The following is a 27,807-nucleotide window of genomic DNA, read 5'->3' on the forward strand; positions in this document are numbered from 1 at the left end:
TAGCTGGGCCTTACAATTCTTTCTTTTTTTTTACTCCTGAGTGGACATTTGTCACTGAAAGTTGTGTTTTTTTTTCTTTTTTTTTGCGTAGGGGACAGTGGTTCTCTCTAGGTTCTATCAAGCGTTCCTGGACTTGAGTTCCACTGTCCCACCAACCAGCTACTGGTCTAGACCAGTCAAGAGCCAATGGCAGTTCAGCTTGCTTAACACTTGGAGCTTTTTCATTTTGCTTTCGGGTTTTCATCAAAACAAGCCTAAAATTTTATTGCCACCTGGTTCTTTGATTTAGCACCTGATACTGTGGCAACTACTTATTCCTAGGGTAGTATAGTCCCTAATGTTGACTTTTAGCGACATAAATACTGAGGAAACTCAACAAAAGAAACCAATCTCATCTGTTCTCTGCTGCCCACTGCTCTCTCAGGTCTCTCACAAGATGCAGGTCTATCTCTTGCTGTACCCCAAAACTTCTGTCTATTATTGTTTTTATTACAGTTATCATCACCTTATTATCACCAAGGCACTTCTAATGATCCCGGTCCTAAACTCTGGTCTAAACTTGAAAAGACAACATATGTCACCACAATTGCTGCTAACACCCGACCTTTCCTTCCCCAAAGCAGTGTTCTCTGGGAAGAAATAAGTTCCATCTCACAGGATTTGATCTGTGTTTTTCCTTTTGTTGAATTTACCCATTCAGAGTAGACCTTTTAATGTAGAAATGTCCAGTAATAGAAAAAAATGTATTCATGAAACATTTTGTAAGTGTGCATGCATTTTATATTAACCCTGAATGGAGTATCTTCACCCTGGGTGTTCATGTATGTGCGATAGCTATGTCTCCACAAGACATTGAGCAGTTCAGATCTTTTCGGTGCCTGAGCAATGAGTAAGATTCATTTGCAAGAATGAGCCCATATAAGACCTACTGCTACTCCTCATCTACAAACCAGGGAGTGAGAGCCGATGCAATGTTGACAAGGACCACAGGGCAGAGCACATGCAAACTCAGGCAGCCTAAGACTGAGAACTTCCCCCAGCCCAACACTAGTTCAGCGCAAGCTCAAAGAGAGCAACAGCTCGCTTACTGACAGTGATGTTGCCATGTGACATTGTCTACTTTGGGAAGAGTAAATATGGTAGAGTTCCGCCCTTAACTCCACCGTGCATTTCCTGTTGAGGGGGACAATTGGTTCTGTGTTCTGTGACAGTTACAGAATTGACTGAAGTGAACGTTGATTGATGGCTTCAAGTCTGTCAACATCTATACAAATAAAACTGTCTTTAGGCAAATTAAATGTTCTCTAGCTATTCACCATCAAATGGTAGAGACAAGGTTCAACTTTTATGACTTTGCAAGGTCACTAGAAACCTACTGGGGATTTTCAAGAAATATTTCAAGAGTATCATAGCTTAGGTACCCCCTAAATAGACACATATATTGCTATATTTTGACCATGTGCCTAAGATATTGACTCTGGAATGAAAAATGAAAAGCATTTTCATAAATATTTCTTTATTTTATTCTTTTATATACGCGGCTTTCTTTTCTTTCATTTCTCCCTTTTTCCACCCCTCAGTATTTCCCTCATTCCCTCTCCCTCTTTATCTTTCCTTCTTTCTTTGTTGAGAGAAGCTCTCATATCATGTAGCCCAGACTGGACTGGAACTCTGTGTGTACCTGAAGGTTACCTTGAACTTCTGATCCTCCTGCTTGTACCCCAGTGCTGGGATTACAGTTGTGCACAATACTGAAGAGCAAACCCAGGATTTTATAAATGCTATGCCAACACTCTAAAAATACCCCTACCCTTTGCTTGATTATCTCTTTCAATACTTGTTAAAAAAAAATTCCAAAGTTCTGAGCAACTCTAACTACATTGATGGATGAGAATTTAAAGATGAGCCTCAATAGTGTCTCAAGTGTCTTCTTTATGATCCTGTGGTTGGAAGTTATAGTAGTGAATTCACCAAGGAAATAAATACACAGAAAATTAAATAATCCAGATGGAAGCTTGATATAATAGATATCCAATGAGTGTACTGAGTAAATAGTAACAATTGGAAAACATTTAAAACAGCCACCCAAATTTCTTTTAAATTCTCAGGTTGTAAGTATAAAGACTGTTAGTGTGTTAACTATGTAGGTAGCTTGTGATTTTGAGTGCCCTTGACTTTGAATCTGTGGGTTTAAGAAAGCATCTGGCACAGGGGACCGTAAGAGGGCTCAGTGGGTTCAGGTCCTTGCCACTAAGCCTGAAGGCCTGGGTTTGATTCCTGGAAGTCATAGGGTGGAAATAGAAAAGTATGCGTCACTCTCTGACCTCCACATGCATACCATGGTATGCATATGCCCTCCCCCACACCACAACACAAATGAATAAAGTAAACATAATGAAAGAAGAAGGGAGTGTATCGATTTTCCAGGTGTGTGCTGTTTGGAAAGTCTGTCTGATGGTGATCCCTACACAGTCAAATGAAGTGTTCCAGAGAGTATCTGCAGCATTTAATTGAAGGATTTGCATTAGAGCTACTGCAATTCTTTTAACATCATGTCGTCGTATGTAGACTTCATTAGTACATGTTTAGGACTCCAAATTGCATCCCATTTGTTTGACTTAGGGTGTGACTGTGCTGTTATAGTTACACAGATAGATGCGGAAGCTAGCCTTTACTCATTGTAATAAAATTACTCAGAAAAATCTATGTCTGGGAGGAAGTTCTTTGTCTCCCAGTGGTGGAAGTTTCACTGACTCCATTGATTTGGGCTGAAGTTAAACAAAGAAGGCTTAACAGTCAGAAGAGGCTGCTCACTTTCTTGGCAGCCAGGAAGCAGTGAGGTTGGGGTGATGGTGGGAGTAAGAGAGATTGGAGGCAGGATAAATACTCAGTGACTGATTTCTTCCACTCATGCCCCACCTCCTGTAGATTTCACCGCTTTCCAACAATTGGTTCTGATATAAATCCATCAATACATTAATCCACTGAAGTAGGAGCTCCCCTGATCCATTTATTTCTAAACTCGGCTGCATTGAGGACCTGACTGTCAAGTCATGAAACTTTGAAGGACAATCCGTATTCAAACAATAACAATAGAAAAATGCCTTTGTTTGGGGGCATCTGTAGCCCCAGCACTGGAAAAGGAGACTGACACGTCTGCCCAGCTGAAACAGCAAGCTTAGTGAGAGACCCTGCACCAAAAGACAGAGGAAGGGGAGAAAAGAAACACACATACATAAACACATATACACACATATACACACATACACACATATACACACATACACACACGTACACAGACATACTAGACATAGACACACACACATTCACACACACATACACACATATACACACATACACACATATACACACATATACACACATACACACATATACACACATACACACATGTACACAGACATACTAGACATACACACACTTACACACATTCACACACAGATATACACACATACACACATATACACACACATATACACACATACACACATATACACACATACACACATATACACACATACACACATATATACACATACACACATATACACATACACACGTACACAGACATACTAGATATACACATACATACACACATACACACATATATACACACATATACACACACATACACACACATACACATACACACACGTACACACAGAATTTCCAGCATAGGCCTGAACGAACTTTGATTTGTCTTAATGAACAGACCAATTAATTGATTTTGTGGTAACAATGATAAAATCCAGGGTCTCCTGCATTCTGCTGCATTCTGCAAGTTGGGAAATGCTCTGCTGCTGGGCTCTGACCCCTTTTTTTTTAAAAAAATGTAGTTTTTAAATTCATAAGGTGAAATGGAATCCTCATTTCTGGAACTAATGAAACCACTGGACTTAAGATGTGTTAAAGTGACTTTGAGCCTAGAAAGTACCCTTTAACCCTATACACCTCTTTCTGTATAAATCTCTTTGCTGGTAACAGTTGTATTAAGCAAAGAGAAAAAATGATAAAGGCTTTTTGTTTCCCTGTGAGGTTTTATTCTTTGATTGCTAGTCTCTACTTAATAATTTATTATTCAATGTTTATCTATGTTATCCTTCAGAATAATCTTTTAAGACTTAGGTGTCTTAGTAGAATTTTAAAATTTTATCGTAAAGATCACAAGATCTGTCCTTGATCAGGGGTGGCATGGCACATGGACAGGCCCGCTTCCTGATTTTTCTCAGGTGTCTCGCTGCAGCGATGACACAATCTGACATAGAGCTCATCCCCGTGGCCTGTTTCTTAGCAACTGGCCCAAGTGTGGGCACTGGCGTTAGGCATATTTATTGCTCTATCTCTTTCCTTTTCAGGGTTCCGGGCACCTGAAGTTGCCAGAGGAAATGTCATTTATAACCAACAGGCTGACGTTTATTCGTTTGGCTTACTGCTTTACGACATTTGGACAACTGGGGGTAGAATCATAGAGGGCTTGAGGTTTCCAAATGAGTTTGATGAATTAGCAATACAAGGGAAATTGCCGGGTAAGTTCTGTTTTATCTACAACGAAGACTTTTTCCTTAGTGCCAGCGTTCTCATTCACAGTTTGATGATTTTTGCTTAATGCATAGATAACCTTCAATTTTGTGATAAAATGATAAAGATCACATGAAAATGATAGCTACTTTAGACTTACAGAAATCCAAAATGAGTATTGGTATGTTGCAAAGTATGTTGGGAGGACCTGGGAAAGGAAAATTAGCATTAGAATCAGGCTTTGTGACCTGTAGTTCTGATAATGGTTGTGGGATTTCATGGTAGTCAGAGATGTTCTTATTTCTTTGAAGCCAAATAATTCATATTCATGAAGAAATTTTTAAATATTTATGAATTCTTGCCATAAATATTAATGAAATTGGTAAATGAGTATTTAATGAGAGAAACCTCATTTTGAATGGCTCCAAGAAATTCTATGACCTGTTACCTATTCTTGAATCTTATTTCATCTCCTACTACAGAATTATGAGCTGTGTCTAATACTTCCTTCTCCTCCAAGATAAACGTCTGAGTGTACGCTCAGAGTTGCTATGGGTACTATGGAATTGGCTGCCCTTTGGGAACTCTGGAAAAAGGAAACATTATTGGCGATCCAAATTCAGATGCTGCTTGGCCATTTACCTTATCCTACCTGTTAGCTTCCCAGTGCGAATGTCCTGGTCTCTGTGCTGCATCCACATGAGGAATGGCATCCCTAGAGGAAAAGTTACATGCACACACTCAAACCAGCTGCGGAGACATGAGCTAAAAAGGCTTGCCACTTATTATATGAGTAAAGGTGTTTCAAAGTCTACTTATGTGCAAATAGCAAAGGAAAGTGTCTTTATTTCATTTATATCCATGCGTTTGTATCTCCCTTTATATCATGAAATGTCAAGACAGCTCTTATTTGTCTGCTTTGGGGAGATGGTGAGATGATCTCATATAGCCATGACTGGGCCTTCATCTTGCTGTGTAGCTGAGGCTAGCACTGCATTTCAGATCACCCTTCTTCTACCTCCTAACTGGTGGGTTCCAGGCACGAAACTCTCATTTGTGACAGCTCAACTGAAGGTGAAGTTAACAAAAATGACTAGGCCATAGTAAATACAGAATTGTGGAGATCAGAGTTCCCACTGCATTGTTCGAACACTTCTGTGTTGATAATAAGCACATAACTTTTGATTCATTTAGTGTGCCCGAATGATCTTCTTTATGTTTCAGATCCAGTTAAAGAATATGGCTGTGCCCCATGGCCTATGGTTGAGAAGTTGATTAAAAAGTGTTTGAAAGAGAATCCTCAAGAAAGGCCCACTTCTGCCCAGGTACATTCATGTTAAAAAATTTTAGTATTTTGTATCAAATAGTATATATTTGTGTACACTTATATATATGCATATAATCTTCAAATATATACTCAAACACATGAATTAACATATATATATACAGAGTTAAAATAGTTATGTTATATATATATTATATAATGTTATATATTAATATATTATACTAATTATAAAAGTATAATTTCTATAGTCTCTTGCTTTCTGGTACACACTCTAACCCCAACATCACAAGAACCACTATCATTGCTGATATATACAGATACATGTATACATATTTGTGTATATATATCCATCATTTCTGATATGTACAGTTAAACACATGTATGTGTATATTATATATATAGTATACTGTATTCTTTTATGAAATGTCTGTTTATTGTTGAACCCATTTTTCTATTCAGTTATCTGCCTACAAATTGTATGGGAGAAAGACATTTTTCATATATCTTATTCTTTCTTGTATATCTTGAGTGAAATTTTATTTTTGATTTTATGAGGCTTGCTTTTTTTCTCTTGTTATCTTCATGAACATACGCCTCCATTTTAATAAGGACATCTTTAGCATCTTCTTGTAACATTTGTTTCTTTTCAAGTCACATTTTAAGGGATTCTTTTCCATAAAGCCACAAAAAATATTTACCTGTGACATTATTTTTAAGTTAAAGTCTTAGCTCACGCCAATCTCGTTGAGGCTTGGCTTCTTGCTGAGGAATCAGGGGTTTCCTAGCTCTTCCTAGCAACCCCGATCAGCCTTTTCTTTTAACCCATCTCCAGTCCTTTGTCACAGAACTTCTATCAGGGAACAGAATAGAATAGAAGCTGCCACACTAATCTGGGATTCACACGGGGGAATCTTATCCTCCTTCCTGTCCTCTATTCTGATCTCTCCAAGCTTACCCTATGTCCTGTTGCAGCTTGCCTGTGAGGAGCACATACTCCATCTCCCACTCCATGTCCTAGGGGCTTGCAGTCTTAGTGCCAGGGTCCCCTTAATTATCCTCCAACTGCCTTGCTCAGCCTTTCTTTATGGCCTAGAATTCTCCTTTTGAGACTCCTCACAGACCTTCAGAGCAGCCCTCTACCAGGAAGCACTCACAGTCAGCAGACTTGGTTAGAACCTGGGTACCCCACAGCCACCAAAGTGGGCTAAGGCTCAGTTGGGCAGCAGTAACCAAAGAATGGAACACTCACCCAACAAAAGTAAGACAAGATATATACAGCAAGAAATATCCCGAACATCCTAACTCCAGATGCCTAGATCCCAGCACAAAAGACAAATAAACAAACATGAAAACCCAAACAATATGCCTCCTCCAGAGGCCAGCAACTCTGTTGTGTTAGGCCCTGAAAAAAGCAGTTTAGCTGAAGTATTAAATAAAGACTTCAAAATATCAATTACATATATGTTCAAGGAACTTAGATATGACTAAATATCTCAGTGAACACTGTGAGATACTAGCAGATGAAACAATAAAAAATAATTCAAGAAATAAACATAGAATTCAACAAAGGAGTAAAGTATCTAAAGAAAACCCAAACTAAAATAAAACTGGAAATGAAAAAGTGAGGATGTCAAATAAAAGTCTGAGAGATAAGGCTTACCAATAGATTAAAAGAAACTGCTAATTTTTTAAAAAATTCAGGTACAAGACATTCAGGAAATCTTGGACATTGTCAAAAGATCAAAATGATGAATAATATGGATAGAGGAAGGAAAGTAAACCCACGTCAAAAGCACAGAAATATTTTTTTAAAAAGTAATAGGAGACAATTTCTCCAAACTAAAGATGTACTAAAAGCATACAGAACACTAAAAAGACAGAAATAGAAAAGAAACTCTGCACAACACATAATAGTAAAAAAACCTAAAATACAGAACAAAGAAAATATATAAAAGTTTTTAAGGAAAAAGACCAAATCACAGTTTAAGACAAACTGATTGGAATGATACTTGACTTTTCAGTGGAGACTCTGAAAGTTAGAAGAACCTGACTAGATGGTCTACAACCCAGGCTTCTATACACAGCAAAACTATCAACCACAATTGACAGAGAAATAGAAAACATTTTATATTAAGAACAAGTTTAAGCAACCCAGATTTACAGAAGGTACTACAAAGAAAAATTCAGCCTGAAGAGATTAACTTCATCCCAGACAATACAATGAATGAATAATCCCAGAAGGAGCAAGAGGCTACACAGCAACACCACAAAGAAGATTAATAAACACTGCTCTAAATATTAATAGTCTAAATTTTCCCAGTAAAAAGACACAGATTAGCAGATCAGATTAGGAAACAGAAGCCACCTTTTTTTTAAAAAAAAAAATATTTTTTGAGGCAAGGTTTCTCTGTAGCTTTGGAGCCGGTTCTGGAACTAGTTCTTGTAGACCAGGCTGGCCTCAAACTCTCAGAGATCCATCTCCCTCTGCCTCCTGAGTGCTGGGATTAAAGGCGTGTGCCACCACTGCCCAACTGACAGGAACCATCTTAATGGATCTATTGAATGGGTCTAACATAATGACACATATGAGATCTCTAGAAAGACAGGAAGAAATAATATCTAAAAAGAACAGAGATGAAGAAATAATCAAACTCAGGGCTGAAATCAATGAACTAGAAACAAAGAGAATGATACTAAGAAGCAATGAAGAATTGCTTCTTTGATAAAATGAACAAGATTGACAAAACCTTTGCCAAATTAACCAAAAGATGGAAAAAAGTGTCAAATTAATAAGATTAAACATGAAGAGAGAGACATTAAAACAAACTGTGAAAATTCAGAGAATCCTAAGGACATACTTTAAAAATTTGTATTCCACCAAAGTAGAAAGTTTAAAAGAAATGAAAGTATTTCTTGGTATGTATAACCTACCATAATTAAATCAATATGAAATGAACAATTTAAACAGACCTGTAACCGCTAGTGAATTAGAAATAACAATTCAAAATTTCTGAAACAAAAATTGTCCAAGATCAGATGGATTCAGTGCAGGTTTATATTAGACCTTCAAAAATGAGCTAATTTCAGTGCTCTCTAGATTATTCCAGAAATAGAAGGGGATTTAAATAACAAAAGAAGAAGTCAAAGTGTACTGATTTGCATATGATACAATGCTATATATAAAAGTCCCTAAAAATTTCAATGGGAAATATCTATAGCTGATCGAATAATAGGATATAAAATTAATATGCAGAATCAGAAGCTTTCCTGTATACAAATGACAAACTCAGAAAAAAAATCAAGAAAATTTTCACAATGGCCTCAAAAAATAAAATACCTTGAAATAAATCTAACTAAGAAAGTTAGATACTTATATAATAAAAACTTGAAGATATTGAAGAAGACACCAGAAAAATGGGAATATCTCTCTAGCTTATGGATCAATAGGATTAATACTGTGAAAATGATTGTTCTGTAAGCTTACAGTGCACTCGCTGGTTCCCCGGTGTCTAGTGCTTGATGCAAAACTTAAATGTGGGCTCTAGAGATGTTTTCTGAGTTGTTAACAAATATTGAACTTTCACTTCCTTCAGCTGATAGAAGTTGCACTTTGTTTCTGGCTTGACTTTTTTCCTCCCAGTTAATTCCCCAACTAATGTCTCTGACATATAGAATTGAACATACAAGTTTGGTCCTTGACACTTTTGAACACTGTATGTTAAAAAAATACCATAACACATATACAAAGAGAATTTATTGTACACAGTATACAAAGAGTATATTTTTTTGCTTGTTTTTAAATGTGCTTTTGTATGTAGTTTGGACTATTGTACATAAGGATCCAGATTAATGTTCAACAAAAAACCACAGGTTTTACTTGACACAGTTTTAGTACACATTTGATATTTAAGGAAGAAATGCTAACTTGACAAACGGTCTTTTGTTGTTTTTAAACTTTCTTAGGTCTTTGACATTTTGAATTCGCCTGAATTAATTTGTCTCATGCGGCACATTTTAATACCAAAGAACATTGTTGTTGAATGCATGGTTGCTACAAATCCCAACAGCAGGAGTGCCACTCTCTGGTTGGGCTGTGGGAACACTGAAAAGGGACAGCTCTCCTTCTTTGACTTAAACACGGAAAGATACAGCTATGAGGTAAATATGAATTCTCGCTAAGCTAGAATATTTTTGAAATAACTTAAAGACTATATCAGTTAAAAATTACTTTGGAAGACATCAAATAAGAGCCAATGTAGAAATGTTTCAACTAGCTTTCCTTTGGAACAAGTGAGTGTCTGTGCCATATGTGTGTGTGTGTGTGTGTGTGTGTGTGTGTGTGTGTGTGTATCAGATGTGTATATAATATATTTGTCAGGTCAGGATCTCTGGAAACAGAGCCTAAAACAGCCCTCTTGTTATATTATGAATTAAGGAGTGACAAGTTTGGCAGGAGGTAAAGGAATTTGAAACAGAATAAGTAACTCAGAATAGAAGATATGTTTTCTGGGGAAGCTGAGCCTCAGTATCTTCTCTCAAGGAATCTAGAGTATGACCTGCACTGTGCTGTGTCTACACACAAAAGGCCAGATGTTTTAGTGTCCACATGCAAATGCCAGGCTGCTATCAGGTGTCTATACTTAAGAGATCAGGTTGTCATCGGGTTCCCTTACACAAAGGCCAGGTGCTCACTGAGTGTGCACACACAAGGGCCTGGTGGACTTTTGGTATCTGTCTACACAACAGAGGTCATAAGATCATCAAGGGCTACAAATTAGTCATTAAACAGTTGCCTGGTATCTACATGTAAGATGAGACATACTTCTCCAATATCAGTTGGACATTCATAGCTGTCTGCTTAGAAGTGGGGCTGTATAATCACACTTTCTTGGGTCTGTTGGCAGCCAACACTCCCAGTAGTAGAGGAATGAACAAAAGAGATCTGTATATGACGTTTACAAAATAGATCAATACATTGGCAAACAGATAAATTTATAGAGTTAAAAAGTAACTTGATATTTTGACTATTGCCTTGAAATGGTTTGCTAAAAATTATGCTCAAGGTTAAAGAATCCTTTCATTTGATCTTGATGAAACAAGAATTGATTTAGAAAAAATATTATTTTCAATTTTTTTATTTCAATTGATTTTTTTCTTTATTAAAAATTACTGCCTCCTCCCTGCCTCCCATTTACCTCCCCCTCCTTCCTCCACTCCCCTTCCCTCTCCTGTCTGAAGAACAATAAGGGTTCCCTGCCCTATGGGAAGTCCAAGTTCCTCCCCCCTCCATCCAGATCTAGGAAGGTGAGCATCCAATCAGGCTAGCCACCCCCCCAAAGCCAGAATACACAGTAGGAGCCAAATCCAGTGCCATTGTCCTTGGTTTCTCAGCAGCCCTCATTGTCCGCCATGTTCAGGGAGTCCGGTTTTATCCTGTGCTTTTACAGTCCCAGTCCAACTGGCCTTGGTGAGCTCTGATTAGATCAGCCCCACCATCTCGGTGGGTGGGAGTACCCCTTGCAGTCCTGACTTCCTTGCTCATGTTCTCCCTCCTTCTGCTCCTCCTTTGGACCTTGGGTGCTCAGTCCGGTGCACCAATGTGTGCCTCTGTCTCTATTTTCATCCATCGCCAGATGAAGGTTCTATGGTGATATGCAAGATATTCATCAGTATGACTATAGGATCTGGCCTTTTCCGGTTCCCTCTCCTCAGCTGCCCATGGAACTAGCTGGGGGCATCTCCCTGGATACCTGGGAACTCCTCTAGAGTCAAGTCTCTTGCCAACCCTAAAATGGCTCCCTTAGTTAAGATATATACTTCCCTGCTCCCATATCCACCCTTCATATCCCATTCATCCACGCTCTCCCCATCCTCCCCTTCACACTTTTCTCTCCCCATCTCCCCTTACGCCCATCCCACCCCGCCCCCAAGTTCCCAATTTTTGCCCGGCAATCTTGACTACTTCCAATATCCAGGAGGATAACTATCTGTTTTGCTTTGGGTTCACCTTCTTATTTATCTTCTCTAGGATCACGAAGTATAGGCTCAATGTCCTTTATTCAGATGCATTCTGCAACTAGGTAGGAAAAATCTTTACTAGATATATTATCTATTGTTAAAAAGTACATAAAATAGGCATTAATTGTAAAAGTAAGCACACAAGGGTAACCAGATTTAAGTACATAAATTACAGGATATTTTCATTCTATATAAGATCTGGTAACTTAAAGTCAGGCCACCTCGCCTTGATTTTACCTTCTTTTCTTAACAGGAAGTTACTGATAGTAGAATATTGTGTCTGGCTTTGGTGCATCTCCCGGCTGAGAAAGAAAGCTGGGTTGTGTGTGGCACACAGTCTGGGGACCTCCTGGTCATCAATGCTGAAGACGAGACAAAGAGGCACACCCTTGAAAAGATGGCTGACTCTGTTACTTGCTTATATTGCAATTCCTTTGCGAAGCAGAGGTATGGTTGTCAATTAATTGCAGGAAATTATATTGTCAGATGCTTTAATCATTGGCAAAATTATTGAACCTGCAATGACTGCTTAACTTAAGCTGCTTGCCATTGACTTGCTTATTTTTTGAGAATCTAGATGATACTGGTGATTTTTCTACATACAGATTTAGCTGAGGCAGGTAAAAATGCGTCAACTGTTTTTCATGCTCAGCTGTGGCTACCCATTACTTGCCCTCTGCTCAGCCTGTCTGGGTATGTGTGCCAGTGTTTCTTTTTTTTTTTTTTTTTTTTTTTTTTTTTTTTTTTTTTTGAGACAGGGTTTCTCTGTGGCTTTGGAGCCTGTCCTGGAACTAGCTCTTGTAGACCAGGCTGGTCTCGAACTCACAGAGATCCGCCTGCCTCTGCCTCCCGAGTGCTGGGATTAAAGGCGTGCGCCACCACCGCCCGGCGCCAGTGTTTCTTTAAAACTGAATGTTCAGTTATTTTTCCTTGAATGCAGACATCAATATAGCACCATCTTAGTATGAGCAACATTGAAACAACAGTAATCTAACCACTGCTTTGCAAAATAATCTACAGTGTTTATAAACCCTAAAACTGTATGTATACAGTTTAATAATCACTGTTAGCTCAGAAGTTGTGAGTTCACTACTTGGGATCCACATGGTGGAAGGAGAGAACTGAGTCCCGCAAGTTTTCCTTTACCCTCCATACCCACATCATGGTGCCTGTGTGCGCCACACTCCCCATGCTGAAATGGAACTTCAGTAAATTTTAATAAACTTGTAAGCTGTTAATATAGCTTACAAATCACTTAGGTTTTTTTTGTCATTTATAGGGATCATGTCCCAAAGAAATTTAAGTGCTTAGACAATTGCTCTACCAGTGAGCTGTGAACAGACCATAATCAATATACCTAACTAGCAGAATATATATGCATAAGTATACATTGGAAGCTGTATTATAGAGGACAGAATTTAATTTCCAGAAGCCATTATATTTGATGTTTCTTTGGTTTAAGCCAATTCTAGAAAAAAAATAATGAAAAATATGGAGTTTGGAGGCCTGAAGTGTGAGCTGCACTGTGAATTTTGGAGTTGAAATTATTTGGATAGTGTTGAAGAAAACTTTCATTGGGTTGAGTTAAAAAGGCAAAGAAGATTTTTTTTAAATGAAGCTACCACAGTAGGAGAAAGATATCAAACTCAGTTCACGTAGAACAAAGGTGGGAGAGCTTTAGGCTCAGGGATGGGTTACAGTTGTGGAAAACATTGAAGGATATTGTAGGGTGTGGCAAGGTGCTCTTATCATGAGCCCATCATCTGTCTTTGCTAATATTCCTTACTGAAAGTAGGTCCCTACTCTCTCCTAGAGACTGGTAAATGCATACACATCTCTATTTTGATTGCATGTTAAGAGGAGGGCTCTTTGGTCATTGGAAAAGGCTTTCTGACGCTGAGAAACTGACCCAAGGCAGGGCAGGGATTTCTGCTTCAAAAGAAGCAGAGATGGCCTGTGTATTGCAAGGATCAAATAATCAGTGCTTCAAGGAGCAAGGTTGAAGAGGTGGCTGGAAGGGTACACATCTCAAGTTTAGTCAAGATGTGAGAACTTAAAAGTCAGGATACTCAAAACAATGTTAGTTGTAACAAGTTCAACTTTTCTCGTTTCAGCAAGCAAAGTAATTTTCTTTTGGTGGGAACTGCTAACGGTAATCTAGTGATATTTGAAGATAACACCATTAAGGTAAATGTTGAATACATTTTACATAAGAGTGTATTTTTTTAAATTATTTATTTATTATGAACACAGTATTCTGCCTGCATGTATCCCTGCAGGCCAGAAGAGGGCACCTAATCTCACTGCAGATGGTTGTGAGCCACCATGTGGTTGCTGGGGATTGAACCCAGGACCTCTGGAAGAGCAGGCAAAGCTCTTAACCACTGAGCCATCTCTCCAGCCCGAGAGTGTTTTTAAAGACTGGGTTTTATGTATCTCTGCCCTATGTAATTATCAGATCCCTGATAACCAGTATCATACATTCCACCTGTTATCTATGTGTTGATCCATGCATTTTAGCATATAACAGATCCTGAAAAACAACAACTTGCTGCTCGAATAAATAATTTACATGCATGAACTGAAGGTAACAAGAAATGAAATCTTTTTTGAAACGAAAGGAGTGGAGATAATTCAATTTGTATGAAGTAGAATGGTATGAAGTAGACCTCTCATAAAAAACATTCCAGGAAAAAACAGACATTGAAGATTGACTGGCTGGGTGGCAGCTGGAGGCAATGCTGTGTAGAAAACACAATGTCCCTTCAGGATGCCTTGGGGCCATTCCCCAGCTTGACTCCCCTCCCTCCCGCTCCCTGCTCTGCCTCCCACATGAAAAACATCGGGCATACCATTCACTTTTTCCTCCACACTGAAGACATCACTCAACCTCCTCTTCCTGAGACTCATTTAGTCCTTACAGAATCTATTCCTTCAGCAATTCATTATGGTTCCTTCTATTCAATCAGCTTCTACCTCTCAGCACCTACTTTTTTAGTATCTAAAGCAGTTCACCTGTGGGTCGTGAAACCTTTGGGGTCACATATCAGCTATCTACATTATGATTCATAGCAGTAGCAAAATTCAAGTTATGAAGTAGCAATGAACTAATTTTATGGTTGGGGATCACCATACCAGGAGGAACTGCATTACAAGGCTGCAGCATTAGTAAGGCTGTAACCACTGATCTAAAGAAAAACAGATGCATATCTGGTGAGCAGGCTGTTTCCTGAACAGTCTTTGCCTAGTTAGGGAAGAGGGTGGTCAGGAGGTTCATAACTTGAATGAAGTTTAACTGAACCTTGTCTTGGTAGAAACTTTGAAAAATGTGTCTGAATTTTTATTTTAAATTGTTTAAAGTTTCTTTTTAATTTTACATGTAAATACCAACCACAGTTCCCCCTCTCTCCCCTCCTTTCACTCCTCCATTACCCTCCTCCCCACCCAATTCCCCATTTACCCCCCAGAAAGGGTAAGGCATCCCCTGGAGAGTCAACAAAGTCTGGCAGATCAAGTTGAGCTAGGACCAAGCCACTCCCCCCTGGGCTGAGTAGGTATTTCTCCATAGGGAATGGGCTCCAAAATGCAAGTTCATGAACTAGGTATAAATCCTGGTCCCAGTGGCCCCACAGACTGCCCAAGCCACACAATTGTCACCTACATTCAGAGTGACTAGTTCGGACCTATGCAGGTTCTCCAGCTAAATCAGTCCATAGTCCATGAGCTCCCACTAACTTGGGTCAGCTGTCTCTGTGGGTTTCCCCATCATGATCTTGACCCCCTTTGCTCATAGAATACCTCCCCCCTCTCTTCATCTGGACTCAAGGAGCTCAGCCCAGTGCTTAGCTGTGGATCTCTGCATCTACCTGAATTCTAATTTTAACATCCCTAATCATTTAAAAGGGAAAGCACTTCTGTGAAGTGAAAAGCTGCCCAGCATCGCACCGTACACTGAGTCTGCTCTCTTACTCTCTGCAGCGTAAAGGAGCTGCCCCCTTGAAGATACTATGCATAGGCGATGTCAGTACGCCCCTGATGTGCTTGAGTGTGTCCACGAACTCATCTGAAAGGCACATCACCTGGGGAGGGTGTGGCACAAAGATCTTCTCATTTTCCAGTGATTTCACCATTCAGAAGCTCATAGAGACAAGAACCAACCAGCTGTAAGTTACGTCTGTTCTATTCAACCAATTTACCATTTAGTCATTTTTTCTTTAGAATCATATTAATAAAACCACTCATAGACCATATTGATGCTAAATATTATTTGAAATGCAGTATTTGTCTAAGATGAAACATTCTTGATAGAAATTTATCAAATTCTGGTTATTATAGTAGCATTACTATATTAATTATTGTTAAAATTAGAAAATTGAAATTAGGAGCCAATCAATGTCTATTTAACTAAAGCTGTGGATTTTATATAGTTAATTATTTATAATTAAGTGTCAATTATAGAAAACTTAGATTTTAAAAATAATAATTTCTAGATAATAATAATTCTTTATCAAAATTATGACCAAGTTAGTGACACCAATGTCAAGCAAGAATAAAAATATATAAACTTTGAACTAGTATATTTTTAAAATTTTTATGTTTTTCATCTGTTTTATACATGTATAAAGTACATTCTGGTTACTGTCACCTCATACTTTCTCCCTCTCACCTCTATTAATTCCCCTATCAAATAGTAATTTCTCTCTCTTCATATATATATTGTGTATAAATGATATATATACATATATTTATATATATACATATATGTATATATTTGAGACACACACATGTATCTATTTGAGACCCACAGAGTTTAACCAGGAACATCTGTGTGACCATGGGATTTGGAGAATAAGTGATGGTTGAGTTCTGAATCCTCAATGAGACATTTACACCTCAGGGGTCATAGCTAAACAGCGGTTAGAAAGGATGTAAAACCCTAAAAGATAGGCAGAAGGACGATGAAATGCTGGTCTCTGAGCAAGGACCAGACAGTGCAACACAGTCACAACATCATAGGAGCCTACACAAGTCTGAGCCCAACAACAGTTCACCCTGGGTTGGGGAGGGGCATAGGGCACTTCCTCTACACACTGAACTTTAAGGTACTGCTGGGTTCTTTGGTATGCCAGTCGCTGTCTGCAGCTGAGTACCCTGAGGTGTCCAGCAGGGTCCACTGAATAGTTTCCATTTTACTTTGGATTTTAACTAAATCTATGTTTTGTTTTTTGTTTCCCTCAGTAACGGGTAGGGTAGGATGAGGCAGAAGTACAAAGTACAAGTCAGAAATTGGTTCTGCAGTTACTTAAATAATAACCTATCAGTTTTGTTAACTTAAATAATAACATCAGTATCTATTTCATTTCTACTTGAATATTGTCCAATTTTTTTTATCCCAAAGGGATGTTTAGAAGGTTAAACAAAATTAGGGTAAGGATATTAATGTAATGCTTAGTACCTGACAAGCTCTCAGATACATTAACTGTGATTATGATAGCTAACAGCACTTGGTCACAAATCTTTCCTTCAGATGATTTGCTAGGTTTTGTGTGTCTGTCTGGTTTTTAGTATCGAAACTGGGGATAACTCATGATAACATTGTCCTTTACTTTCATGGTGACTTGGCTTTCCCAGTTGTCCCACACACCCTGGAGCTTCCCTGCTGCGATCATGGCCCAGGATGTCTAGGGCCATACAGAAGCAGGTTTCTATCCAGTTCTCAGCTTCCGGCCAGACTTTATTTTCAGGTCTGTCTCTACATTGAAAACAAAACCCTTGAGAATAGAAGCCAGGATCCTGCTGAAAAGGATTCAGAGGCTTCCCATTGTTCCCTATTCATAGTTTAGTTTAGCTCAGCTCTCCAAATTCACAACCTACAGCTGCCTCTGCACTTCGGTTAAACGGAAATCACTTCCATCTTGAAGACAAACTTCCCGGCTCAGTCTGAGCCTGTTCACATGCTTGATCTCTATCTGCATACCTGCTGAGCTCTTGTTCTGTCTGCTTCAATCCAAATGCCACTCCTATGTGACAACCCTGCCTCTTCACACATAGTTAGCTGTCTTCTGTGTGAGCTTTTACTGCTCCTGGCATTTTTCTTCACAGCGTGTACCCTATTGTTTTTTAATGTAATGTCTCAATCCCATAGTTCACAGTGATCCTCCATGACCTGCTATGCAGCTAAGTCAATCTCATGCCTTGTATCCATGAAACCAGGACAACTAAGACGATTCTGACTTCAATGTCAATGCTTTCTTTTGTAAAGATATGAGATGATTCTAAAATATAATCAGCTTTAAGATGTACTACGGTATATTACATTCGGATAGCCTCATTTTTCTTTAATTTTTACTTTTATAAATCTACGCAATCCTTAAATGTTTTAGAATCAGAGGCATGCAATTGTTTATAAGTCATTTGATGCCATCATGGGTGCCTTGTATGGATGCTTTGCTGGAAAACACCCATGGAGATAAGCCTCCCCCAGGGTACCTTGTGGGATTGCTTTACTGGAAAACACCCATGAAGATAAGCCTTCCCCAGGGCTTCACTTTTCCAGGGAGATGGAAAATCACCATTATGAGCACAGGGACACAGTTTCCATATCAAAAGAGTATTTACTGCTGCACTGGCCTCTTCCTCCTACAGAGAGGTCAGAGACAACCTCCTCATCAGGACCCTTTTAGTTAGTGCTGCCTTTGCTGACTGAAAGGCATATTTAATACCGAAAAATGTCTACTTTTAGGGCCTATGGGACTTCTTTTGTGTTTTGATTCTGCAGCGTGCCTATCAAGTGGCCTGAAGTAAATAATTTACCATTTGCAAGGCTTTGGTTTTGTATTTCTAGGCATTGAGACTTATCCATTTTGATAAATTCATTTTTATTTATTGTGCTAGGAACATGAGGCCTTGTGAATGCAAGGCAGCTTCTCTGTCACTAGATTATGCCTGTAAATTTATGGTTAAGGATCAAACAAGACGCCATACAAAACTGCTCTCCACTGCTAACACCCTGTGTAAATGTTCGTGCTCATGGAACTATTTTCATTAGATACAGCAAACACCACAGCAAAACCACTGAAAACAATGGCTCTCTGACAGGAGATGATATCTTCATCTACGTTAAAGAACTGGAAAATAGGAAGGAGAAAATAACCTTGCCTATTGTAAGAAATATTGATGGTTGTTAAGTTCCCATGACATTTTCATATAGTCCTTCCAAGTTGATTGCAAATTTGAAGTTTTCCCATTTTTTTCCCGGATGTCCCTTCTCCCTGATAGTTAGACTCTTTGTTGATTTCTCCTTCTGTCCTCTCACTTAACAAATGGCCTAGCACAGTGTAGACACTGGGCTGTGTGTGAATGCGCTGTGCTGCTGTGGGTGTGTAGGAAGTGATGGTGACAGTGTAGTGTGGGGGACACACTAAGACCTTAAGACTGCAGAGTACCAGCTATGCCAGTGGGGGGAGAGGGAGCAGCTGGCTGTGCTTTCCCAGAGGTCAGGGACAAGTTCCAGAGAAGCTGACATTTAGGTGAAAGCTCAAAAAATGAGCCTGGATCCTGCCATGCAGATGGAGCCTACAGTTCCCCAGTCTGTTTGTAAGCTATATGTGACGCCAGTATCTATGGTTAGAAGAGAAAGATTTGAATCTGCTTACTATTTTCAAAGAGGATAAGTAGCAAATTTTTGAACCCTAGAGCTCTATAAATATTGTACTCACTTGAATCTATCTGGAAGGTTTTTCTTCGTATTTGATTGACTTATGTTACAAGTCTAAAGGCTTCTTTTAGGTTTGGAGCCATTGCTGCTATAATTTATTTCCACATCTTTTTAATTCTATCTACAAATGGCTAATTATTAATTTCCCAGCAAATATGGCAACAAGGATTATGTTGAAATGTGTAAAATTATCTATACACCAGAAGAGGGCATCATTTTTTTTTTTTTTTTTTTTTTTTGGTTTTTTGAGACAGGGTTTCTCTGTGGCTTTGGAGCCTGTCCTGGCGCTAGCTCTGTAGACCACGCTGGTCTCGAACTCACAGAGATCCGCCTGCCTCTGCCTCCCGAGTGCTGGGATTAAAGGCGTGCGCCACCATCGCCCGGCGGGCATCAGATTTTTGTTATGGATGGTTGTGAACCACCATGTGGTTGCTGGGAATTGAACTCAGGACCTCTGGAAAAGCATCCAGTGCTCTTAACTCCAGAGCCATTTCTATAGGCGAGGGGGTGGGTGGGAGGAAGAGTGGGAGGGAGAACTGTGGTTGGGATATAAATGAAATTTAGAAATAAAAATAATAAAAAAGAAATGTCTAAAATTTACAGAAACTATATTTCCTTTAGAATTTATGAGATGGTACAAAATTCCACACAGAATCAGATAGACCTAAACTTCAAAGTCAGCCCAGAAATGAACATGAATTGTCATCTTTATTCTACAATCAAGTACAAACAATGTCAGTTAACCAAAGAGCAAAGCCATCCAAACGGTTAAGGGAGGATAAGAGATAATTACAATAGTGCTGCTTGTTTAATTTTGATAACAGTGCTAACCTTCTGTATACTTTTCACCTTTCTCCCCCAGCTTTTCTTACGCAGCTTTCAGCGATTCTAACATCATAGCAGTGGCAGTAGACGCAGCTCTCTTTATTGCCAAGAAGAACAGCCCCGTGGTGGAGGTGTGGGACAAGAAAACGGAGAAGCTCTGTGAATTAATTGACTGCGTGCACTTCTTAAAGTAAATGCATTGCTTACTTTACCCCTGTTTCTGTAAGTGAGAGGGGAGAGAAAGGAATTGTGACTCCTTTTTCTTCATTTCTATTCTCAAAGAGAATTTTTTAAAAATTAGGAAGTTGTTAATTCCTTGTTAGCTTGTCCTTTAGCATGCTTCATATTGACTTTGGGGAAAATAGACGGGCAAGGATGGAAAACTGTTATCTCTTCATAAAATTATATAGAATAACCTCTAATGAAAAGCTAGGCTATGGTCAGGATGTACTAGGTGAAAATGAATAAATAAAAATGAAAAATAAATGCAAAAATACCACATATGCTGCTGCCTAGAGATCGGTGACACAGTATCAAATAATATTTCTAATAATTAAGTTAGAGGTACAAGGATGTTGCACTGTAAAGAAAAAGCCACAATATGAGAGCCAATGTGGGTACAGACCTCCTGGATTTGGATGGAGGGATGGAATGCAAATTGAGAGCAGGCAGGTTGGCAGGCGTGGTCCATAAGTCAGTGTCGAGAAGCAGAACCACTGCCAAATCCACGTCCGCTCACTCCACTCTGCTTCAGTCTTGGCTGACTTACGCTTTCCCTCTAGAGCTTCGGGAGACAAGTTTAGAGGGGTGACAGTTCTGCCTGGCAGATTCCATCAGTTAGTGAAGGGGAAAAATCAGTGATTATATATATATATATATATATATATATATATATATATATATATATATACACACTGTCTTGAAAAACCAATGTAATAATATAATGTATAATGTATAGTATATGAATTGTTTTTTCAAGACAGTGTATCTCTGTTTAGCATTGGAGCCTGTCCTGGAACTCTCTCTGTAGACCAGGCTGGCCTCAAACTCACAGAGATCTGCCTGCCTCTGCCTCTGCCTCCCAAGTGCTGGATTAAAGACATTCGCTACTACCACCTGGCAATATACAAATACACCACACACACACACACACACACACACACACACACATATGTATATTACTATCTTTGAATATAAGTGGTTTATTTTTCTTTTGTAATTTTTGGACTTCCTAGATAGCATTGAAATTAATTCCTGTATATTAATATTGGAAAAATTCATTATATTTCCACTGGGTTATATATTTATGGAAAGCGAGGATTTCTTAAAGTTGAAAGGTTACCAGAGCAGTTCTACCCTTTGAGGACATGTGCTTCAAGTAGAACAACGTGCTTTCGGGCATTCTCTGCTAAACACTCTGCACACTTCAGTGGTACTCAGAGCATGCACCCAGCCCTCCATTTTCTCAGGTTTTGCTTCCACCATGGAGCCCTGATGCTTGCATATTCACCGAATATGTATGTGTGGGCTCCCTTCTTGTCATTAGTCCCTAAGCAGTACAGCATGGTAACTATTTATACAGCATTTCCATTTCATAAGTATGGTGAGTCATTTAGTGATCATTTAGAGTCTGAGGGGGATGTATTTAAGTTCCACTGAAATGCCGAGCTGTTTTAAATAAGAATGAGAATACCTGTAATTTTGATAACTAAATCCAGGTACTGACACCTGTGTCCAGAACACCAAGAAGTGACTTTATCGCTGTCTTTGTGTTTAAAATGTTAGTCAGCTGTGCATGTTCAGGTAAAGCCATTAAAGTCTCTTCAGTGTTGATAAAATTGTGACTAAATACGTTCTTTGTGATCTAGGGAGGTGATGGTCAAAGTAAGCAAGGAGTCAAAACACAAGCTGTCCTACTCGGGGAGGGTGAAAGCCCTCTGCCTGCAGAAGAACACGGCTCTCTGGATAGGAACTGGAGGAGGCCACATTTTGCTTCTGGACCTTTCCACCCGACGAGTGATACGCACCATTCACAACTTCTGTGACTCTGTGAGAGCCATGACCATGGCGCAGCTAGGCAAGTTTCTTTCCGTTAGATAGGTCCATGGCCCTTACGATGATAAAATACGCCATTTAAAAGAAAACCATCTCTTTAATCAGACTCTCTGGTGCCATTTGTAGTGTGTTAGAGGGTCACACAATGAAGTCAGGTCTGGGATAACCCCTGAAAAGGGCCAGATAACCCTGGAGGGGCTTTAGAGAGTCACACAATGAAGCCAGAACTGGGGCAACCTCTGAATTGGGCCAGTCAACACTAGAGGGGCTGGATACTTTCATTCTCATCAGAGGTGGGCAATTTCAGATGAATTATCAATTTGTCTCTTATGAGCTTGTTTATATATAAGGCAAAACGAAAATTTAATACTGTATTTATTTCATTTATTCATCAGATAAGTCAAGAGAATGTTTATTTTGAGCTTTGTCTAAGTTTTCCACCCTTGTTAGACTCCTGCTGGGATTTTAGTCTTTAAACAAATTTATATTCTAAGAGCAATGCACAGTGAGCACCATAGTCCACACATATTGATAATGTTAGGTTTTACCCAAGCTTTTGTTTATATCATTGTTCTTATATTTCCCCCACTTAAATGTGAATAAATTTAGGATACTATGTGGAATATATCTTCACAAAGGGATATTTCAGTATTCTTTCTTTGATGGATAATTTTATTTAGAAAACACTATCTGCCCATATATGCAAACCCAATGACAAAGTATTACAGTAGGTTTTAGTCCTCCAAATGCAGAGTTGATGGGACTTCATGGAAAGCAAAGCACTTGTCATATGAGGAATAAATTTGGCACCCACAGGCGTTTCCCCTGTCCTGTATGGACTTTTATTTTATGGATATTAGAGCTGCATGCATGAGCTAGAATTAGGTGTGTTTTGGGGGATTGTTAACTGTTATTCCTATCATCTATCTATCTATCTATCTATCTATCTATCTATCTATCTATCTATCTATCATCTATCTATCTATCTATCTATCTATCATCTATCTATCTATCTATCTATCTATCTATCTATCATCTATCATCAATAACTATCTGTCGATATCTATATATTAAATAACCAGGGAGAGAGATCTTAGGGGGCCTGTATCTACCAACTGTGTTGAATTCTCAGCTTTGGGTTGTATGTACTGTGGGGTCCAAGTGGTTGGTTTATTGCTGAAGTTGTAGTCAGAACATGAATCGTAATCGATCTTAAAGTCAAGGTGAACTGAAACACATACTGCCTACAAGTGCTTCTGTTACCAGTCTGTCTCCACAACCACACATTTTTTGTTGTTTTTTTCTGACTCAGGAAGTGTGGAGTCTCTCACAGGGCTCTATCCTGCCTGGAGCATTTGCACATATGGCTCTTTCTCTTTTTAATCAGTTAAATTAGTCTGTCGTCTTGCTTTTTGATGCAGTCGTTCTTGTATTCAGCTTCAGAGTAGCTGGGGATGATTAAGTTGACTTCTTTTTTGGGGCTTTTGAAAGCCATCACTGACATAACATTGGGCAGTTATGATTTTTCCCCATTAATGACTGCATCTTTCTTAGAGCATAAACTCCACGCAGGATGGGTGGGTCTGTGAGTTCTCTTTCTTTCAATATTCTTAGGACCTTTCCAAAGACCCAGTGTGTACAACACTTCTTGATAGATAATTGTAAAAAAAAATAACAAATAACTCAAGAGAAACTTGTGATATTATAGGTTTTCAGTGTATCAATTCACCTTGCTTTACAGGAGCCTCATGTTTGTGCCTCTATTTGAATAATGCACTGTCTCAGGCTTCCATCTAATATTGTAGCTCTAGAGAGAAATTAAGTGTAAATATCAAACCCATTGTGTATGAAAGAGTAAACAGTTTCCTCATATTAATATAATTATCATAGGTTTTCTTTAGAAATTGCTGATCTGTTGGGAAGGTTTTGATATATCTGAAGTGTGTTCCAAAGGATAGCAGTGTGAATTCAGTTCCAGTATATTTGTGTTTAAGATATGGACAGATGAATGCTTTTTAGTTAAATGTGATACATTATTTCAACAGAAAAATTCTTTTTTTTTTTTTTTTTTTTTGGTAAAGGAAGCCTTAAAAATGTCATGCTGGTTTTGGGATACAAAAGGAAGAATACAGAAGGTGCCCAAGAACAAAAAGGTAACATTAGCATCATTCTCTGTGCTGAAAAGGATGTGTTGTGAGGTGGCCATACACTGAACAGTGAGAGCTGATAGCTCATGTAATGCATTCTATATTCAGCAACATCTTAAAAAATTTATTATATGTATTTAGTTTTGTGTGTGTGTGTGTGTGTGTGTGTGTGTGTGTGTGTGGTATTGGTGTTCCCATGTGTCCTGTATGTTTGGGTGCATACATGTTAAAGATCAGGGGATGACATACAGGAGTTGGCTCTATTCTTGCACCATGTGGGTCCCAGAGTTCGGGCTCTGATCTTCAGTCTTTGCGGCAAAAACCTTCAGCTGCTGAGCCATCTCATCGGTTCTCACCAGCAAATCCCATTTGAGCTATAAAGTGTAAATAACTCAGACATTTTCAAAATTAAATTTTGCCAGCTTAAGAGAGTTAAATGTTTTCCCGAAGTGATAGAGGTAACAACTATAAAGTGTGGACTCAGCTGAGTTTAAATTAAAGGCAGTATTTTTCCTTACAAATTATTTTCATAGGAAAATCTCTGTGCTCCCCAATATTGAACAATATTTGAAATAACTATTTCTCCAAGTAAGTAGGTAATAAAACTTCTTAGAATTTAGGAACTTTTTAATTAATGTGTTATTGACAGTCCCAAGGGGAATTTGTTTTAAAATAGCAGTACCTTACATTTTTTAGGCTGAGTTTATATTTATACATTTTGTTCAGAACAAATCAATATAAGTTAATAAAAATGCTTTACTGTGGATCTTTGAAATATAATTTCTTTTATTCCTTACAGAAATACAGTCTTGCTTGTCTATTTGGGACATCAATCTTCCACACGAAGTACAAAATTTAGAAAAACACATTGAAGTGAGAACAGAATTAGCTGACAAAATGAGAAGAACATCCGTTGATTAGGAGGATACCAGACATCCCTGCCATAGGATTGGAAAATGGACTTCTTGATTTTAAAATATATTTTTAAATGTTTACATTGAAAATTCTATTCTTTGAAAAACTCATATGTATATGAAGGAATGTGTATGTTTTATGCTTAATTTAATATATGTAAATATTTATCAGCAAATGTGTTTTAAAGAACTATTTAACTTAGTACTATATTTTCTATATGCTTTAACTAATTTAATGGGATAATCAAAAGAAATCTACAAAGCATTTAATTTGAGTATTTATGCTAAAATTTATAAGGCAGTCATGTTTGTTTTGCTATGCAATATGAAGATAAATATATTTTAAATTGTTGTTTGAGATGTGGATGTTGCTTGTTTACTATCTATGGATTCTGTGGAGTAGAATAAAAATATCTGGGCAGCTTCCCATGTAATAGATTCTTTCATATCTTTTTTTAAGTGCATTCCCATCATAACTGTAAATTGCCAGAATTTTCAATAATAAAGATTTTTGCTAGGTCAAGAATGATCTTGGGTGCTGATGTGAAGTTCATCTAACACAATTTCATCTAAAAGAGAATTCCACTAAAAATGTGAGGAATATGCAGCACAGTTTGTGAGCAAAGGCCTGATGTCCAAGACCTAAAAGGAAACTTTATGAAAACTTCTGAAAAGGAGACATGACATAAACACAGAGGCCTCAAGTCTGAGAATTACAGCCCCCCTCTCTTTCTACTCCACCTTTAAATGTGGATGCCCTAGAGTTTATATACTCAGTGTAAATACAGTGGTCATTTATTCATGGGTATATTTCTGCTTTTTTTCTTACTTATTTATTACGTATTTATGGGTGTGATGGATGTGTATTGCATGCCATGCACACACATGGAAGTCAGGGGCCACTTGCAAGATTTGGCTGTCTCCTTCCACCATAGGGATGCTAGAGACTGGACTCAAGTCGTCAAGCTCAGCGACAAGTGTCCTTACTTGCTGAGCATCTTGCTGGCTCTGGCTCTAGGTGTTGTTTGTGGTTCTCAGTGGTAAGGCACACCTCTGGCTATTTGCTTTCTATTTCCTGCCTGATTTTGCTTTTATGCATCTACTTACATTTTCCCTAAATTTGTGACCCTATACATGTTGTTTATCTCATATATATATATATATATATGTGTGTGTGTGTGTGTGTGTGTGTGTGTGTGTGTTCTGAAAGTAAGATTATATATATAGATATATGCATATCTAATATGTATATATCATGTTATATATATATACATGTACAAAAAAATCTTACTTTCAAAATATCATGTTTCTACAATTACTATCAAGCCCATTGAGACAAATGTATAGCTTATTCTTCAATTTATTGAAGAAGGAATTTTAGCTCAACTGAGCAAAACTAACTGCTCATATAGTCATTTAAATTAGACCCATTATGATCAAATGTCTTCCCACAGTGAGTATTATTATATATGTAATAACTTGAGAACCATTTCCCAGGGAAAACGCTTGTGGTAAGGTCACAGACCATGGCCAATACTCATCATTTCAAGCTGCTTCCTATAATAGGATAACAGAACTGGCTAGAATTTTAGGTATGAATAATTTTTTCTATTAAGGTTAATCAAATTCTAAACCTGGAAAAAAAATCTAGTCTTCGTGGTGACATAACTAGCTTCATTCCATCATTAACAACAGAAATTCAGTCATGACAAATTCTTCATAATGAGACTCAATCCTGTGATAATTCCTCTCGTTGAGGAAAGGCTTCATGTCCACAACCTAAGAGGAAATCGCTTAAAAGGAGACATGACGTCAACACAGAGGCCTCAAGTCTGAGAATGACAGCCCCCCTCTCTTTCTACTCCACCTTTAAATGTTGATGCCCTAAAATTTATATCATTACTGTAAGTTCAATGCTCATTTCTTCATGAGGTATATTTTTTTTCTTGGTGTATGCACTAATTTTTAAAGCCATGTAGCTACAAAATATGTAAAAGAACATTGTGTAATCATGTGCCAACATGCAATGGTAAAATAGCGTTACTCCTGAGAGGTGAGGCTCTATTCATCTCATATGGAGCTTTGCGCTCAGCCATGCATGGGTGATGTGTGTAGGGAGGTACATGCAGAACTTTTCCTTGGGGATTTGGGGCCACATAAATGCCATTTTCTATAACACAAATAGTTGCTCAAATACTAAAACAAAGATAGTATTTTTCAAGAGGTCATGTAGACCAAGGTCATGCTCAACCTCCTTAGCGATCAGGGAAATGCAAATCAAAACAACTTTGAGATACCATCTTACACCTG

The 27,807-nt window shown here is 38.3% G+C and overlaps 1 protein-coding gene across 1 annotated transcript in view; it reads left to right on the forward strand.

The window, feature by feature from the left end:
• Lrrk2 (leucine rich repeat kinase 2) overlaps positions 1-26,026 on the forward strand; it is a 121,246-nt gene extending 95,220 nt beyond the window's left edge. Inside the window, exons 36-45 of the mRNA XM_038343704.1 lie at positions 4,374-4,544; positions 5,761-5,861; positions 9,785-9,979; positions 12,093-12,286; positions 13,954-14,026; positions 15,818-16,002; positions 20,419-20,571; positions 22,250-22,458; positions 24,518-24,589; positions 25,383-26,026. Coding sequence (XP_038199632.1) covers positions 4,374-4,544; positions 5,761-5,861; positions 9,785-9,979; positions 12,093-12,286; positions 13,954-14,026; positions 15,818-16,002; positions 20,419-20,571; positions 22,250-22,458; positions 24,518-24,589; positions 25,383-25,504 — 1,475 coding nt within the window. The 3' untranslated portion in view covers positions 25,505-26,026. The remainder of the gene's footprint in view (positions 1-4,373; positions 4,545-5,760; positions 5,862-9,784; positions 9,980-12,092; positions 12,287-13,953; positions 14,027-15,817; positions 16,003-20,418; positions 20,572-22,249; positions 22,459-24,517; positions 24,590-25,382) is intronic.
• Positions 26,027-27,807: the final 1,781 nt, after the last annotated feature.

This window comes from Arvicola amphibius, chromosome 9, assembly GCF_903992535.2.
Source record: "Arvicola amphibius chromosome 9, mArvAmp1.2, whole genome shotgun sequence".
Lineage (NCBI taxonomy): Eukaryota > Metazoa > Chordata > Mammalia > Rodentia > Cricetidae > Arvicola > Arvicola amphibius.